Genomic DNA, 19,885 nt, shown 5'->3' with positions numbered 1-19,885 from the left:
GTCGGGTACTATGACTTCTTTTTTGTATTTTCAGCTTCCTTAAAAGCAGAAAACAGTTTTTTGTTTTCCTCGTGTTTTGTGGCTATTTGTACAAGCTTTCTTTGCTTCTGAATTAGGTATTTGCGTAATCCTATGGTGGTTATTTTATGAGAGTTTTCTAGCTGTATAAGGCCTCTACCACCTTCAAAACGTTGTATATGTAATCTTGCTATGTAAGATTTTGGGTGATGTAGCCTAAATCCTGTCATTATTATCTTGTTTTCCTGTCTAGTATGATTAGTTTTTTTAGAATCCAGTTAAGAATATTGTAGCTGTAACTTATAACTGGGACGGTTAGAGTGTTGATACCATCATCTTGTTTTTCGGATTGAGCTCTGTTTTCAGTATTAATCTAACTCGTTTATAGTATTTTTTCTTATCTTCTCTTTCATTTGTGTGTTGTATCGTATCCAGTTCATTGATTCCTAAGTATTTACATGTCTAATTCTCTTATTTCATTTGCTTTACCTAATGCGATAGTGCTACTCTTAACTAGTTTTTCTCTTTTCGGGGTTGCTTTGGTACACTTTGCTAAGGCAAATTTTATGTTTATTTCTTTGGTAAATCCATGCACTATCTTTAGTAGGGTTTCCAGTTGTTTGTCATTTACATCATACAGTTTTAGATCATCCATATACAAGAGATGGTTGATTATTTTGCCCCAACAGTTGTATCCGCATCCAGTTCTGTTTAGCATGCCAGATAAAGGTGTTAGTGCCAAGCAGAAAAGGAGTGGGAAGATTGTGTCTCCCTGGAATATTCCCCTTCTAATGGAGGATGGCTTTATCCGTTATCATATTGAATTGCAAAGTATATTATCTTACACTTTATTTTGTCCCCTATAATCATATCAAGTATGGTCAGTTTCATGGGGCAGTTCAATAAGACACGGTAATTCTCATTCTCTGTTACAGCTTCTGGTTCGTGTTCATACAACTTCCTTTTATTTTGAAGCGACGCACTCGGCTAACATCTCAGTGTACTCTTTTGACTACAGAAATACTGTAAAGCAACATATAATTACCTAAAGCACATGAATATATATTTCATAAAGTTATCTAAAATTACACTATATAAAAATTACAATGTTGCAAATGAATTTCATTTGCCTATGGTACATTAACGGTGAGCTAGATGTAGTGGAGGTGAAGGTGTTATGGTAGAGGTAGTACTAGAGCTAGTTGATTAATGGTGCTCTACTAGTCTTTGCTTCCCACGTGTAGACGCTTAAATTGCCCGAGGAAGAACTGAGCCAACAACATGGGGCGGAAGTACAAAAGGATCATTACCTACAGCGGAGCTGCGAGAAATTGAACTGGAAGTTGAGTCGTGTTTCAGTTGATTTCCTTGCTCGTATTTCTTCCAGATAATGAATTCCGTTCAAGTTCTAAAGTGTTGATAATATTGCTAAATAAAAGTTTCTGTTGACAAGTCAACATATAAGATGACATTTTGACAGAAAGTTTGGGTTTCTGGTCTTCATTACCAACTTTAAAAATCGCTAGTTCAGCCAAGTATGGTATTAAAAAGTAATCATTTTCCAGACATACTCGAGCTGAACAAACATTCGCCACATGAATTCAAGGTTTTGGTTCTTGGAGGTTGATTATGTGTATTGGTGACTCCCTTTCGGTTGTGTTTTTTGTCAATTCCCCATCATCATGCCATCTGTCATGATACAAATAGTTGCGGGGTGTGTATGGCTCTCTTAGAATGATTATCACAATATTTTTAACGGGGCTAAAATGTTAGCTTCCCATTATGATTTGAGGTTATATTATTGAGTGAGCTTAATTCTAAAAGATGAATTTACTATTTTGCTGGGTGTACAGTACTTATCTAACACACTCAGAATTGACGGCCCTACAATATTTATACTCAAAGAGAACAGCAGAAGTCAACTCTGAAAGTTAACTTAGATGTCTGATTTATACGATATCCATCTTAACATATACATAATACAAACACACGTAAATTCCCTCCCCCACACAATTCACACACTGTCGCACACTAAATTATCCTCACACGTGTTTTGAATTTTTTTTTTTTTTTCGCATTTTCCCTCAGCTTATAGAATATTCATATTTTAAAACTTTTCCTGCTTTTTTTCCTTTTCAGAGCTCAATTACCATACTGAAAAGCATTTACGCAGTTCAAATGATGCCAATTTAATTGTGGAGAATCGACCAGAATCTCTGAATAACAACCGTTGTTTCGGAAGACTAGACTGTAGAAATGAGACTTCTGCCAACAGTTGTAGAGATAAACCACGCAAAAAGAGGTCAAGAGCTGCTTTTTCACACGCTCAGGTATTCGAACTGGAAAGCCGGTTCCGAAGACAACGCTATCTTTCCGGCCCGGAAAGAGCGGATTTAGCACAGATATTAAAACTAACTGAAACACAGGTAAAAATATGGTTTCAAAATCGAAGATACAAAACAAAGCGGCGTCAACTACAGCAAGAACAGGCTTTAGCTGCTTCCGCCAAAAAAGGGACTGTGAAACTCCTTGTTAAAGATGGTAAAAGATTGTATAACCCTGAAGAAATGAGCCGGCCGTTTTTCTACCCTTCAGTACCAATTCCCGGCTTAAGCTTTTTCTACTACCTCCCTGAGGAATCAATGATTTATTGATTTAAACAGAAATAAAGTTCAAAAGGATTGAACCTAACGTCTAGATATACTTCTAACTGTCTGTCATTACTTACACTCACACACACACACATACTTTCGTACGTACACACACGTGCATTCTCTGATATATATTAATGTGAAATTCACATACTCTTGAAATCACTTTGGCCATCTTCATCTGATGACTATTCCGATTTTCTTACTGGAAGGAAGAACATAATTATACATTCATTTTACTATATTACTTTTGTGTAATCTCTTCGATATTTGAACAAACCAAATATAATAATCACCATCATCACTACTACTACTACTACTACTACTACTACTACTACTACTACTACTACTACTACTACTAATAATAATAATAATAATAATAATAATAATAATAATAATAATAATAATAATAATAATAATAATAACAATAATAATAATAATAATAATAATGGCTTTTGATCTTAACTGATTTGAAGTGTTATCGTGTACATTGTTTTGTCTTGGTATAAAAGATGGTCCACAGCAAATATTCTACTCAAAATCACAGACTTGCTTGTCAATTGTTTGACCTTAGCCAGTTGAGCATGTTCCTTAGTGGCTGACGATATGTGCATCTCTGATTGCAGAAGTGGTGTGGAGAGCATCATAGTGTTGAGAGGAATTCTTTGGGGCTTGACTAATTCACCTCTGGAAACATAGGTGTTTTGTTCATCATCCTTAAACAAACCTTATTCCGCAACTTTTGAGCAGGATGGGCTACTCAACGCGAAGAAAATTGTAACTGGGCCTCACCTGCAAGGTCATGCGCTGTTTATCTTGATATAAGATCACCATGTCGCACACATATGGTTGTGATGTATGTGCCTGGTGTACCCTAATCAGATGGTTAGTCATGATGGGTATATTGGGCTTCGTATATTTATACCCCAGTGTCACTTTGAGTGCATGCGTTGCTCTCTCACTCAATAATAATAATAATAATAATAATAATAATAATAATAATAATAATGATGATGATGATGATGATGAGGATGATGATGATGATGAGGAGGAGGAGGAGGAGGAGGAGGAGGAGGAGGAGGCGGAGGAGGAGGCGGAGGAGGAGGAGGAGAAGGAGGATTATACTATGGGTTCAGTTACTTTCTGCGGTTAAAAGAAAAAGTGGGTATGTGTGTATGAAGACGGGTGACCTAATTTTTAGGGTGTCGCATTCCCGATCGTGATTTCGATTCCAAAACTGGTATTGTGTTCTTGAGCAAAACAATGCATTTCACTTCATTCAGCTGTAAATGGGTAATCCTGTGCCGGACTAGCGTTCTGTTTCAGGGGTGGTGGGTTTGCGACGAGTGGTGTATAACAACACCCGACAGTCTGGGTGATACAGTGATATATATATATATATATATATATATATATATATATATATATATATATATATATATATATATATACAGATAGAGGATGCGTAGCGTTCTATCATATGATAATATAAATAATATATATATGCGTATATGCATACGTATATGTACATTCATACATCTATACGTACATATATATATATATATATATATATATATATATATGTGTGTGTGTGTGTGTGTGTGTGTGTGTGTGTGTGTGTATGTATGTATGTATGTATGTGTGTATATATATATATATATATATATATATATATATATATATATATATATATGCATATGTGGATACAGGACGTTAAGAAACGTGTACAACAAAAAATACAAAGTACGAGTACTTGGAATATGAACTATTTTTTCGTACAACGAAAGACACAAATGGAAAACAAGACAAACAACATAAAGAACGACCCTTAATCAGTTGGTGGCTGTTTTTCTACTCTCAAATTTAGAGCATTTAACAACAATATACGCTTTCGATAAAACAGTTGCTCCCGCAAAGCAAATTAAATAAAATTTGGGATTTTGCAGAGGGTCAAAATAGGTAACACAAGCAGGACAGTGAAAACAAAGAGGAATGGCCGCTAAGCCTAAACGAGGTTGTGGTGGCGAACACGTAAATCAAGCTTGGACAGGAGACAGACAAGAAAACGTCTTCCTGGTTCCAGCTACAACGGAGAGAAAGAGAAAAACACAAGTTAGGAGAAGAAAGAAAGATAGCCGATGGTCTCGTGGGAGCCACGTGACCAAGGGAGGAGGAATGAGGGAGAGAGAGTGACAGAGTAATAGGATAGAATAGTGGAAGAAGAGGAGGTAAAAGAATAAGAGAGAGAAAGAGAGAAAAACGAAAGAATAAAAAGATCGTATAGAGTGCGCATTAGAATTAAGATAAAACTTATTTGGAAGAGGATGCTTGGCGTTCAATTATGTAATAATATAATATATATATATATATATATATATATATATATATATATATATATATATATATATATATATATATATATATATGTATGTATGTATGTATATATATATATATATAACGTGAGAGAGGTAGGGGTTGGGGGTACAACCCACTAAGGGATAGTATCTATCCAGTGTACTGCTGGGAGGGGTACCCAATTATTGCTACACTAGTGCTATACTAGATGCAATCAATGGGAGCGGGTAAAAGTGGAGGTTTTACCCAAAATTTGTGTAACAATTAGAAAATGGAGGATAATATGCTGAACCCAACTACTTGCAGACGGTGTATCCCGTTGAATTCATTAATTTAATTCATATATATATATATATATATATATATATATATATATATATATATATATATATATATATATATATATATATATATATATATATATATATATACATATATATATATATATATATATATATATATATATACATACGTATATGTACATACTTACATCTATACGTATATATATATATATATATAGATATATGCATGCGGGCACAGGACGTCACGAAACGTGTACAACAAAAAATACGAAGTACGAGTTATTTACTTTGCTCGATTAACAATAAATTCTCGTATATTCCATCTTCTGTCTTTCATTTGCTATATACCTAACGACCAATGTGAAAACGACCGTGCTTTACCAGTAAGCTACCAGGTGTAAACCATTCGCTTTATATAATATATATATGTATATATATATATATATATATATATATATATATATATATATATATATATATATATATATATATATATATATATTTACACACACACACACAGGGTGTTCAAAAACTCTCTCTGCAGTGAACTTTTTTCATCCTGCGCATGCGCAACTTGGCTATCACTGGTTCAGTGGAAGACGCAGCAAGAAGTGGTAGGCTTACTGTTCTTTCAGACGAAACACTCTCCAATATTTCTGATAAATTGTTGGCAAGCCCGTCAAAGTTCTTACGCAAATTGTCACAGGAAACGTAAATCAGCCAAGGAAGTGCTCACACGGCAGTAAAAAAGAAATTAAATATCTTTCCATACAAAGTGCTGGCCATTCAAGAATTGAAGACTACAGATCGTGCTAAAAGGCTTCCTTATTGTCATTGGTTCCAAAACGTTGTTGCCGAAAAAGGCATAGAAGTGCTGGATGGGTGTTTTTACACTGATGAAGCTTGGTTTCATCCATCGGGACACATAAATTCGCAAAACACAAAGTTATGGAGCGCTGAGGATCCTCACGCGACTCATGAGCAGCCTCTCGTAAGTTGGAGTATGGATAGCAATTTCGAGAAAGCGAATTGTGGAACCGATGTTTTTTGAAGCCACCATCAACACCGAGAGATATTGCTCAAATATTGTCTATCCATTTGTAGGCCAAATCACTGAAAGTGAAATTAATAATGCATACTTTCAGTAAGATGGAGCTACAGCACATACTTCGCGCATCACCATGGCGCTACTTCAAGAGTTTTTCGATGAACGGATTATTTCTAAGGGACTTTGGCCACGAATATCACCTGATTTAACACCGCCAGACTTTTTTCCGGGGAACAAGTAAAGGATAAGTGTACAAGAATCGCTCGAAAACCATTAATGAGCTAGAAGACGCAATCATAACTTTCACACGGTCCACACCGCGTCAGACTCTCCAAGATATATTTCAAAACATGTATGGAAGAGTTAACTTATGTATTGAAAATGAAGAACGACACTTTCAACACCTCTTCTAAAGTTCTTTAATGTCTTATAAAGTCTAATATATTCTTTTGTAGTCTTATACCATCTTATAAATATTTATTTTGCATAAAATACTTACTTCGGAGAAACTTTTTGAACACCCTGTGTGTGTATACATACACACGCCCCCCCCCCCCCATATATAAGCAAAACATTCAAACAGTAAGGTTTGAAACAGTAACGTAGGTGGATCGCAGGAAAAATAGCATTGTATAGCTATGAATTATAAATTTGCACGATGCGTAATGATGCTTAAAAAGCATGCACCTGCTAGAAATAAGAGCTAAAGTCTTAATTAATCCACCATACAGCACCAAGACAACAGAGAAAAACAGTATGCGAGGAAAACGGAAAGAATTAATACATTCAAAAGCACAAAATAAAATAGTATGCAGTTTAGGACATCCACATACCCGGGTTTCGGCTTTTGGATATTTAAATCCTTGAGCCTCTTCAATGTATATATGTGTGTGTGTGCGTGTGTGTGTGTGTGTGTGTGTGTGTGTGTGTGTGTGTGTGTGTGTGTGTGTGTGTGTGTAAGAGACTAAAAGTGTACGTACGCCGCTATATGTATATATAAAAAAAAAGAATACAAAAAATGGACCAAGAACGCAACAGGCGACAACAAAACATCCAGACAGTTAGACAATACAAAAAGAGACAAGAAAAAACAAGAACGGAACATTCGGAGTTTTCTGGCCTTCCCTTCATTCTCACCTTCCCTTCATTCTCACCTTCCCCCCTCTTTTACTCCACTCTGTCCCTTTTCTTTTTTCTTTACTACTTGTCCCTCTCTAATTCTTCTATCCCTCTGCCTCTACCTCTCTCCTCTCCTTCCACGTGACCAGTGTTCCACCAAGTCTGACCTTTCTTTCTTGGTTTGACTACCATCCGTGCAACATCTATATTCCTTCCCATACCCGTCATTTCTTATTTCCCTGCCGTAAGGCTTCATTTCCACACACGCCAGCTTAATTTAATTCGTCCCTAGTCGAAAGGCACCTGTTGTTAATGTCCTGTTGTTTGCATTTGTATTTGTGTATCATTTCTTCGTTTTTTGTCCTTGTTTTTGTATACATTCGCTGCTTTCTTCCAAGGAATCTAGTGCTCTTAGCTTAGAATTTTCTTGGGGCTGGCCAGATTGGAGCAGTCTCGAGTATAACCAGCGGAAACTCGACTGACGATAGAAGATCCGAAACTCGACTGAAGATAGAACACTCCGAATGTCCCGTCCTTGTTTTCTCTTGTTCCTTTTTGTATCGTCTAAATCGCCTGTTGAGTTCTTGTTCCATTTTTGTATCTTTTATACACGCGCGCGCGCACACACACACACACATATATATATATATTCCCCAGGTAACCATTAAGTCAAGCAGTTCCAATTCATCTGGCTCAATCAAACAGTTACATACTGTTTCTGGCTTCACAATTTTACTGGGAAAGTCTATGGCAAATTTCGTGTGGTAGGATTGATCATGAAACGAGTTGCAAAGCGCATTTCCTAACTACTTATACATATATAATGCATATTAAAGCAGCAACAGCAGTTGTAGGAGCAGCAGCAGCAGTTGTAGGTGTAGCAGCAGCAGTAGTAGTAGTAGTAGTAGTAGTAGTAGTAGTAGTAGTAGTAGTAGTAGTAGTAATAGCAGCAGCAGCAATAGTAGTAGTTGTAGTAGTAGTTGGTTTATTCAAATATACGTACACGCACAGACAGAGAGAGGGGGTGGAGAGAGAGGGGGTGGAGAAAGAGAAGTGGAGAGAGAGAAAGAGAGAGAAATGCATAAACTAGAACTGAAAAATGCGCACGCTCAAAAGGGTTACAGAATGTCATAATAAACCTTAAAAAATATGGGACTAGCATTGTTGCTTAGAAATATTAGAAGCACTATATGTTGTACCTTCTATGGCATCTTAAAACGAAACGAGCCTCGTGTGTGAATTATGATGTCACGATAATTATTAAACCGAATTTGAAAATGTACAAAATATGATCTTTAACTTCGAATAAGTAAATTCATTATAATACTCTTCATACCAAAGTATATAAAAAACATATTTCACACTGCATGCAAATTACCATAATAATAATTTTAAAAAAACTGGATTTATGATGAAGTCGAATCTATATAACAGCGAATCGCATTATTATACATATATTAAACGAACAGTTATACGAATTAGACAAATTACTAAATTATTTATGATTGATTGCTTGTAAATTCAATTCGGAGATTGAATTATTGCGTAAAGAGGACATTAGTATTTGTACACAGTTGTTTTGTTAAAATTGAGTATACGATAATTTAATTTAATTACTTTTTAATATAATTTAATTTCGATAAACTAAACAAATTTCTGGTGATAAAAGAATGTACAACATATATTGATTCTAATATTTTATAACAACAATGCTAGTCCCATACTTTTTAAGGTTTATTATGATATCCTTTAACCCTTTTGAGCGTGCGCATTTTTCAATTCTAGTTTCGTACTTTTTAAGGCAACGCTTGTAATATTTAATGTGTGCTGAAATTTCTCCTAACGGTGTGGCAGCCTCTAAAACACTGACACCCAAACGCCAACCAATTGAAATAATGTGTCTGTCGCACTATTAAGAAATGTACGATGAAATTGAAAATAATTGTCGTATTTGTTTATTAGCATACGGTGAAATACTGAACAGAAGCTAGTATATTATAAGCTGTACTATAAAGAAATATATTAAAAAAAATATTAATAATATTGATTTTAGAAAATAACTAGCAAAATCTGAAACGACATACATATAACGCAGAGAAGGCGAAAATGAGTAAGACAAAATTCTCGAAGACAGTTGCATGTCAAACTATCGTTCATTGGTTGATGATGATTGAAAATTAACCAATAAAACTCGATCACCACGTAAACGGCCACGGCGCCCTTACACCTAGGCATATATTGTCAGACACACAGTAGACTCGACTATATCATTCTGTTGTCGTTCATTACGTGACTGACAGATACGCGCTTAAATGTATGTGTATGTCTGTGATTTTCCTCACCAGTAAACTGATCCGTATGGCAAGAAGCATGCATAAGATAAGTAGTTTCTTAAATAAGTGAAGTTGTGGGAATGGTGCTCATTCTGTACATGTCCTTTAAAACCTTTAAAATTCTGCTGCGCTGATCAAGTCTAGGAGCTGGAGACCAGTGACAGTCTCTGGTTGGTATTTGTAGTTTTTTAAAAATATATCTAGAATTCTCTTAAAGGAACAAGTATCAGAAAATTAAAAATTGGAATTACATACTTTAGTTTGTTATCGACTGCAAACCACCTCCTCAATTTATAACGATGGCTCAAAGCCTAACATTTATCGGTTGGGTCGACTTTATTACTGTTGATACTCATATTATCGATCCCAGATTAATACAAAAATCATCGTCGTCATGTTTTGAACATAAACCATAAAGAGACGAAACCAAATTAAAGTTGTCAGTATTCGACAGTTTACACAAATATTATTGGACATTATTGTCTTATATGACAAAACGTCACGAACTCATTGAAGAAAAATGAGGTTCTTTGATATTCTGCTACATTTTTGTATATTCCGCTACATTTTGGTAAGTTACAATAGCATACTAGTTGGGTAAACAAGTTACGATAAAATACGCGTTTATAAATTGGAGAGAAACGCATAGGCACAACTTTTTTTATTTAGAGTCACAGTCCTTTTCTGAAGGGCTGTGACTCTGTAAATTAAATGAAATGATTACGTCAAGAAATCGAAACCCGTTTGCAGGCTACATTACTGGTGACTGAGTGTTCAGTTAAAAGTCCACTCCAAAGTTATAACAGTTCCCTGAATTTTTTTATATTTTTCTTTCTACATTTTTATTTGAAATTCTGTAAACTTAAAAGATAAAATATAGTTATGGCGAATTCAGAGTTCTCTCTCCTTCCTCCACGGTAGTGGTCGTATAATAAATCTTAAGATCAATATTTACTTTTTCGCAACCTAGTAGCTCCTTAAGTAGCTCAGTTCTGAATCAAATTAAATGACCTAAGTTCATTGAAGAGTCAATATTCCGCTACATTTTGGCATATTACAATAGCATATTAATTGGATAAACAAGTTACGATAAAATACGTGTTTATGACACAACTTTTAAGCGCATAGACACAACTTTTGAGCGTATAGTTCCTTTATTTCTTTATTCTGTACTAATCGCACTTTAAAAAAATCTCATTAATAGAAATCTAATTCTATAAAACTCATCAAAATTGGTACAGTAGAAAAAATTATTATGGAGCAAAAAGTGGTCAAATTCATGTACAAGTTAGACCAAAATTCGTCTTTAGACCATATCCTAGTTATTTTAAGAAAATATTTAGTATATGACGCTTATTTGAAAAATCTCAATGAAAGAATTTGTAAACAAGATTAAAAGTCGAACAGTAGAAAACTTGGATCTTTCTGATTTGGCGGACGCCACTCGTTTTCTTAACGAAACACTTTCAAACTTGGGACACTGGTAGAATGTGTCATATAAAACATCTTTTACTCTTAGTGTTATTGAGAAAATTTTATCTTTTTTTAAAGTTGTTTAGTGTTAAAATTGTCGTATTTCGGTAATTTCAACCAATCACTGACGTCTATTGAGGTGAAAACAATTACTGCTGTGAATTGTCAACAAAACGTTGTGCAGTGTAATGGGATCTTTTCCCTTGAATAAAATTAGTGCCATTGTTTGTCAACAATTGGCGGTACTGTTATTTATGACATCGTTCGTGCGTTTGTACTGGTTTTAGCTTTAGGGTTTTAGGGTTAGGGTTAGGGTTAGGGTTATGAGTATTTTTGCCAAATTTGGTGAAAATCTGTTCAATACACCGCCACAAATTTTATTCAAGGGAAACGATCCCATTACACCGCACAACGTTTTGTGACAATCCATAGCAGTAATTGTTTTTACCTCAATAGACGTCAGTGATTGGTTGAAATTACCGAAATACGACAACTTTTAACATGAAATAACTTCGAATATAAATTTTTTTTCTCTGTTCTATAAGACAAAATATAGAAGTATACGAAGTTTTAAAGTGTTTCGGTAGAAAACACACTAAATAAAACATAAATAAAAAATGGTGTCCGCCAAATCAGAAAGATCCGAAAACTTTTTAACTAAAATGTGATCAATTAAATCATCACATTTCTGTTACATTAGAAAACTAATATACTTCAAATGCCTTGAAAGATCTAAATGAGAAGAATCTACTTCTGACAACCACGATTATGAAATCGCTAATAAACTGACACCGACAGCTTTGTAAGTAAATTTAAGTAAAATCTGAATACAGTAAAGAGGGTCTAGTAACAATTTCAATCTGATTGCATCTATGTATGTGGTATGGCATTTTTTTCTTCAAAGTAGCATTTAACAAGATAAAAAATTTTCTGATTTTATAATATTTTAAAAGCATGAGAGCAGATTTTGGGTGACCCCCCCCCCCCCCCAGCTTTCTGATGCAACTTTTTGATGACGAAAGTAACGGTTTTAGGTACAATTGTAACTGAGATCATTTTCACGGCAACTTTTCGCTCTAGGGACAGCAAATGAAAAAAAAGTGTGGGACTGAAAATGAAAAAATATCAAGTCTGGTATGCTGATATGTACAAAAGTATACTTGGATATCTTGACTAAGCGCAACGAATGCTTAACAGTATGTTATTAAACACCATTATTTTAGATTTCTGTTTTAATTTCTCAACATTATTTGGTTAACATGTGAAGGAAGGATTGAAAAAAAATATCAAAAAATTGTAGAATAAGATACATGTAAATATAACTGAAAATTGTTAATTCTTTTCGAAAAGTAAACAAAAAATTTCGATTTTTATATAATTTAATTCTTGTCAATTTATAAAATTTGCATTACAAATTTATAAAAAAAGTTTATAAAAATAGTTTTAGAAAAAAAGTGTTTAGTTTTATATTTTTTTCAGTATTGTCTTTATTTTTGCTCGTAAAAAGAAAAAGCATTGTCTGTGAAAAGAATTAACAATCAAGAAGAATGCAGGCGTAGGAGTAATAATATTAATGGCCCAGGAAAAAATAGAACAAGAAGTAGAAGCTTAAATATATATTGCAGTTGGAATTTGAATTTAATATGCCTTCTGGGTGGGTTAGGAAGAAAGTAGGGAAAAGATTAAAAGGGAGACTAATGTTGATCTTATGCAGCATGTTGATAATGTGGTTAAATTTGAAGGACCATTTTTTTTTTTCGTCATAGCACCCTCACACGTACATTCTGATTGAGATCATACCCATTGGTTTACTGAGTATGTGGAAGATTAGCTGACTCTAACTCATTAAAATAAAATGCATCCTAGTCACTCTTTCTCCCTAGATTAGCTCATGTTTCTATATGTCTAAATGTCAGCTCGTATTTCTATGAAAGGGAGCTAGTTGAAACATTTTTAATTTGAAAGTCAAGCTACATTTTCATTATAAACAAGTGCTTCATACAAAAGTTCCATATATAATTTTCTGCATGGGGACAATCAGAATTTATAGAAGGAGTACGTTCATTAACAGTCTAGTGAAACTAAAAATATATTCTTTGTGCAATTTCCAACTTCTGCTGTAATTCTTTTAAGTTTCCCCTTCTGTCCAGTAGTTTCCCAGTTTCAATTAAAAACATTATCACTCCTGTATCCTTTTATCTTTCTTTTGTCAATTTTTCTCCCGAGCTTTGTAGAGGAAGTACATAGTATTTTGTGGTGTACAGATCACAACTTTAATATTGTTTTCAAATTTTGCCACAAGGCCAGCAGTTTTGGGGGAGGGGGTAAGTCGATTACCTTGACCTCAGTACTCAACTAGTACTTATTTTATCGACCCCCAAAGGATAAGATGAAAGGCAAAGTCGACCTTGGTGGCATTTGAACTCAGAACATACGACCCGAAGAAATGCCACTAAACATTTCGCCCGGCGTGCTAGCAATTCTGCTAGTTCACCACACACACACACACACACACACACACAACCGCGCGCGCGCGCACGCATACACACATATATATACATTACTGGGATCTATTTCAAAACGGGGGCACCAGTATTTTCTTAACGAAACACTAACGAAACACTTTGAAACTTGGGACACTGGTAGAATGTGTCATATAAAACATCTTTTACTCTTAGTCTTCTTAACAAAAAAAACGTACATCGCAAGTTATTCCATGTTAAAGTTGTCGTATTTCTGTAATTTCAACCAATCACTGACGTCTATTCAGCTGAATAGAGTTACTGCTGGGCGGTCATAAAAATGTTATTCCCTGTGACATATTTCATCCGGTTTAATCGTATTTTATACGCATATATTGTTTATATAATAAATTACGCTGTGCGTATCTATGTGTGTAACAATTTTAGAGTTCGGATTCTAGAGTTAGGGTTAGTTTTAGGGTTAGGATTAGCGTTAGGGTTAGGGTTAACAGTCTAGTTAGGGTTAGGGTTAGGGTTAGGGGATTAATACGATATACACCGTTACAGCGCTAACTGTTTTCAACTGAATAGACGTCAGTGATTAGTAGAACTTATCGAAATAAGACAATTTTTTACATGAAATAAATTCGAATACAAAAATTTTTTTCTCTTCTATAACACAAAATAGATAAGTATACGAAGTTTGAAAGTCTTTCGGTACCAAAAACACTACATAAAACATAAATGAAAACCGGTGCCCCCGTTTTGAAATAGATCTCATTACTGTTTATAGTTGCCCTTCGAATACTATTATGACAACCCGTCTTCTGTTGTGAGTCTTTCAGAGACTTACATTTCAATATGATGTCAAATCTCAGCTGCACACAAGGCATGGTATCTTTTATTGTAGGAGTGGGGGCGGCTTAGTTTATGTTTCAAGGTCTGGCTTTTCTAAGACGGTAAGTTGTGATTTGAAGATTTGGCTGCTATTTCTAGCAGGACGAATGATCTTGCGGAGTTTCACTTGTTGGCTCGTGGTAGTAGAGGCCACACCCTCACCCTTCAACCACATATGAATATACCCTTCCTGTTGTTAACATTCTGATGTGTTGACCCTTGACACATTCATACACATTCCAATCGTTGTGTACAGCAAGAGTACTGTCATTGCACTGCACTCACTGACCTTAACGTTGAGGTGACGAACCTACTTCATTAAAACAGCACTCATTTGGAGATGACCCTCGCCTACTTTTTATCTGAACAACCACCACCACCGACATCAACATTACTGCTACGATTGTGTGCGATACACAACAATAACTATTACTTCTATCACACTGAAGACATTAGTTGTGAATAGAAGTTAGAATCCTTTGCTCGTAATCTTAACACCCACTAATGACTTAGAGTTCACACTCTGTGATACACTATACTGCCAACATTCCTTTTGTTTGCACCCTCACACACCATCCCATACCAATTGTTCCACCATCAACTCCACTACTTTATTTGAAAAAAAGATAAAAGGTTATGAGGACCAGAAATTAATAATTAATTAATTAATAGGTACAGGCGTGGCTGTGTGATAAGAAGTTTGCTTCCCCCACAACATGGTTCCGGGTTCAGTCCCACTGCATGCCACCTTCGGCAAGTGTCTTCTACTATAGACTCGGGTCGACCAAAGCCTTTTAAGTGGATTTCGTAGACGGAAACTTAAAGAAATCCCCGTCGTACATGTGTGTGTGTTTGTGTGTGTGTGTGTTTGTGTGTGTGTGTGTATGTGTGTGTGTGTGTGTGTACATGCGTGTGTGTGTTTGTTTGCCTGTATGTATGTGTCCCACCACCACTTGACAAGCGTTGCAGTTGTCATTACGTCCCAGTAACTTAACGGTTCAGTAAAAGAAACTTATACATTATGTACCGGGCTTTAAAAAATAACATAAGTACTGGGGTTGATTCATTCGACTAAAAATTTTTCAAAATGGTACACCAGCATGGTCACAGTCTAATGACTGAAACAAGTAAACGATAAACGATAATCAATTACACATACACACACATACATACATACATACATACGTACATACATACATACATACACACACACACACACACACACACACACACACATATATATATATATATATATATATATATATATATATATATATATATATATATGTGTGTGTGTGTGTGTGTATGTATGTATATATATATACATATACATACATATATAATTGAAATTTATGGAAAAACAAAAGACGAAGACAGGTGTATGAACAACAAGCAAATGTATGAGTTGGACGCTCGGGAAAATGAAGAAGTCTTTTACGTTTCGAGCCTACGCTCTTCAACAGAAAGGAATAACAGAAAATAAACAAAGAGAGAATGAAAAGAACTTGTAGATTTCAGTGGTCCAGCATACGTACATATGTGTGAATGTGCATACGTACATATATACATAACGTCCATATATACAAATTGTATGTATGTATGTATGTATGTATGTATCAGAGGCGACTCCTGGTAAGGTGAGGCATATCGTATGTATCTTTTTTTAAGTTGTCATTTGATTTATATGAAAATTAGCTTTGTTATTTGCATTCAATCTTATGCCTTTATGCAAATTTACAGTGCCTCGCATTACTTCGCAGTGACTTTAAGTTGAAGAGAAAAATAATTTACTTAAAGTGAAAGTCTTTTCTGCGAGTTTGTTGACAAAACTCTTGTGTGAGAAAAGAGTAAAGATATTCTTGCTCCTTTATCATTTTCTTCAGATATGTTTTTTCCAATTGAGAGCAGTACAAAGTTTAATAATCTTTTGCGACCATGGGCATTACTTTATTCTTTAAAGCGTAGAAAAAAGACCACTGAATAAGATGAGGCTAAAATAGGTAAATAAGACCAAATTCACTAGTTTATGCAGTTGTGGAAAACCATGTATTTCATTTCAATTTTTTTTATCTTTTAGAAATTAGAGAGCTCTCTTTGGAAAAGCATTATCACAGAACTTGAATTTTTGACAGTTCAAAAATTTGATAAACCTCCAATTTTGTAAAAGATTAAATTGCACCTTAATCTGAACGATACTATTATCAAATATTTCAGGGAAAACTTTTCGATAATACTCTTGTGGTGAAAGATTACCTATTTTTCTAAGCGGGGCACCACATTTGTCTTTCGCCGAACTCCACTCCCGACGTAACAGATCTCTTAATTTCTTGAACTTTGGCAAGAGTTCTTTCAACAATAATACTACTAAAAACGATATCTAAAGGTTTTATTTGCAGCACTTTAAAAAGAAGTTCAATAAACGAGAAAAATGCAAATAAATATTTGTGATAAAATTTAACTTGAAACGTTACAATACCTCCTGGAAATCCTTTTACATCATTTTTCACTTTATCATTAAAAAAATTCTGGATTTTCCAGACTAAAATTTTCTGTTTCCCTTTTTTTTTTCTCTCTGTGTTCTTCTCTAATCAAGAGGAATAGTTCCATCACAAAACTGCTAAAAACAGACGATATACTACTGAATATAGTTACAAAAGAGACTGTACTCAGAAATATGAGTAATAGCTTGACTTAAAACGAGATTGAGTTTATGAGTATTACAGGGCAGATAAATAGTCTTTTGCTACTCTCTTACTTTTGCTAGTGATTTCTGTTTAACAAGCACTAAATCGATTTTACCTGTTCTTCCAAATTGTTGTGGTGAGAAATTGCAGTATGCAAACCAATTAATTTGAAAATAATAGACATAGTTAACGCTACAGTTTATTAGAAGGGATACGTGGTCTGATCAATAAGTATCCGGACTGTTGTCATACTAACAAAGCTAAAGCATACAGAGTAAAGCCGCTTGGCAAAGATTGGCCTTGAACTTTGCTGTGCATGCGCATTAAGTTTTAACGCTCTGGCTCACTTCCGCTGCTTACAGCAGTGCTTGGAAGGAAGGTGTGTAGCGTGTGATCATCGCATTGACCACGATAGAGAAAGTTGAGCAGAAAATCTGCATCAAATTTTGCCAAAAGCTTGGCGATAGCTGCTCAGAGACCTAAGCAAAGTTTTTAAAAAGTTTTAATCGTTTTCGACACAATCAAGGAGATCTTGTGCAACTGACACCCGAGTGTCATTTTGGTTAGCTAAAAGCAGTTTTGACAAAAACTTGGCAGACACGCGTCTCATACCCAAATCTCCAGTGATAATGAACTGAACTGAACCGTAACTTTTCTGCACAACCTCTGACAACTCACGGATGGTGATTCGACGATTTCCCATCACAGCTGCACGCTCATCTGCGATGTTTTTCTCAGTTCTGCTGGTTGTGGGTCACCTAGAACGTTCGTCAATATCGACAATTTGGGGGCCATCATGGAAACGTCTGAACCACTCGTACACTTTTGTGCGGCTCATACACTCCTCTCCATACATTTTTTGCAACTTTGTGTTGACCTCTTAGCAGGTGTCGCCATAACAACTTTCTCTGTCATGGTCAATGCGACGATCACACACTACACACCTTCCTTCCAAACACTGCTGTAAACAGCGGAAATGAGCTAGAACGTTAAAACGTAGTGCACATGCACAGCAGAGTTCAAGGTCAATCTTTTCTAAGCGGCTTCACTCTGCGTGCTTTAGCAACAGTCCGAATACTTGTTGATCAAACCTCGTATTTTCACATGACCGTTTATAATTTACATATAGTTCAGAGTTTAATTTTCTCATATATCCTTTGTTAACTTTCGTCGAATTTATCGTCGGAATAAACTTTCCACTGTCGACTAAGCGTTTCTTGTCATTAAAATCAGGAGAATTAAATGATGTTTTACTCGATTCATTGAAAAAATTCATTACCACCGATGGGTAATAACAGAAATATTACAAATAGAATTAGCTGAATGAATAAAATTTTGGTACTTGTTCATAAACTACCCACAAAAGAAGGAAACAACCTCAACTAGCAGTAAAGCAATTCAAAATATTAAAACAATAATTGCATTAATTTTTAAACAGCAAGTGATAATTCAGGTGTAGCATAGCTTAAATGTACTTGTATATACGTTAAGATGTTCCCTGGTTAAAAATTAAAAAATATATATATGTATATATGTAAATAAATAATAATGTATACCTAAATTGCTGGATGGGTGAAACCAAATTTTAATGCTGCCTGCCTTAAACTAATAAAGGGCAATCTGCAGCCCGCGGGACTTTCTGAATGATTCCCATTACGAAAAGATACCTTCAAGTTTTTAGTAGTGCGGCCCACCTTATGATGAGCCATGTCTCACGCGGCCTGCTTCTCGAAGAAGGTTGCTTATGCCTATCTCAAACGCTTGACAGAATGTAATTGGCTGTGTAAGCTTTAAGAAGTTTTCTGGTTTAAAGAAAAAGAAGTCACGATACTGTTTATATACATTAGCTTCATTTCGCGACCAGAGGTTCAGAACCAACATTATTCGCTTAAATTGACACAAAAACTTAGTATATACATTATAAAGACTCCCAGGAACTGGTTTTTTTCTCTCATATTTATATGATTCTTTTTTTTTTTTTCGTTTCAACACCAATTTTCCAGTGGCAAATTCTGTATATATTGAGCAGTGTGTCTTTCTTTCGTTCATTTATTTACATTGCAGTTCGTTTTTTATTGACTGTCTTTTTTTTTATCCTGCAAACTTCATGTCGATCATATGATAACACACTTGTAAACCTGTAACATAATTAATGCCACATTCATCCCATACAGACCCACGCACCATCCATCACGTGCTCACATCGCACATTGTTCTCTTGCTTTGCAATGGTTTTCGCTACCTGTTTTTCGTATGAATATTTCCATTGTCTCAGAGTACTTAATATTTGCTGCACTTTTCTTTGTGGTGCTAACTAGTCTTACAAACATGCAATACAATTCCACACATACACACTAATATGCTTCTACGATTTGTTCCCACGTCTTTGTCAATCTTAAGCTTTAATTCTCGACATTATGCCTTTCACATGCTGCACTTAGCGACACTGCTTAACCTTACCCCTGCTATTGAACTCGCTTCCCGGTTTAACTTAACCAAACCTGTTAACACCGTCTAACAAATTGTCCTAGCATTTAAAAAGA

General features: G+C 35.1%; 1 protein-coding gene across 1 annotated transcript in view; it reads left to right on the top strand.

The window, feature by feature from the left end:
- The window catches only part of LOC106874400 (uncharacterized), a 64,746-nt gene extending 61,751 nt beyond the window's left edge, over window positions 1-2,995 (top strand). Inside the window, exon 2 of the mRNA XM_089365950.1 lies at window positions 2,158-2,995. Within this exon, the coding sequence (XP_089222076.1) occupies window positions 2,158-2,672 (515 nt within the window). The 3' untranslated portion in view covers window positions 2,673-2,995. The remainder of the gene's footprint in view (window positions 1-2,157) is intronic.
- Window positions 2,996-19,885: the final 16,890 nt, after the last annotated feature.

Source organism: Octopus bimaculoides, chromosome 18 (genome assembly GCF_046866305.1).
Source record: "Octopus bimaculoides isolate indiv1 chromosome 18, ASM4686630v1, whole genome shotgun sequence".
In the NCBI taxonomy this organism is placed as follows: domain Eukaryota; kingdom Metazoa; phylum Mollusca; class Cephalopoda; order Octopoda; family Octopodidae; genus Octopus; species Octopus bimaculoides.
The sequence above is the reverse complement of the archived record's forward strand: the minus strand, read 5'-3'. Positions and strand labels throughout refer to the sequence as shown.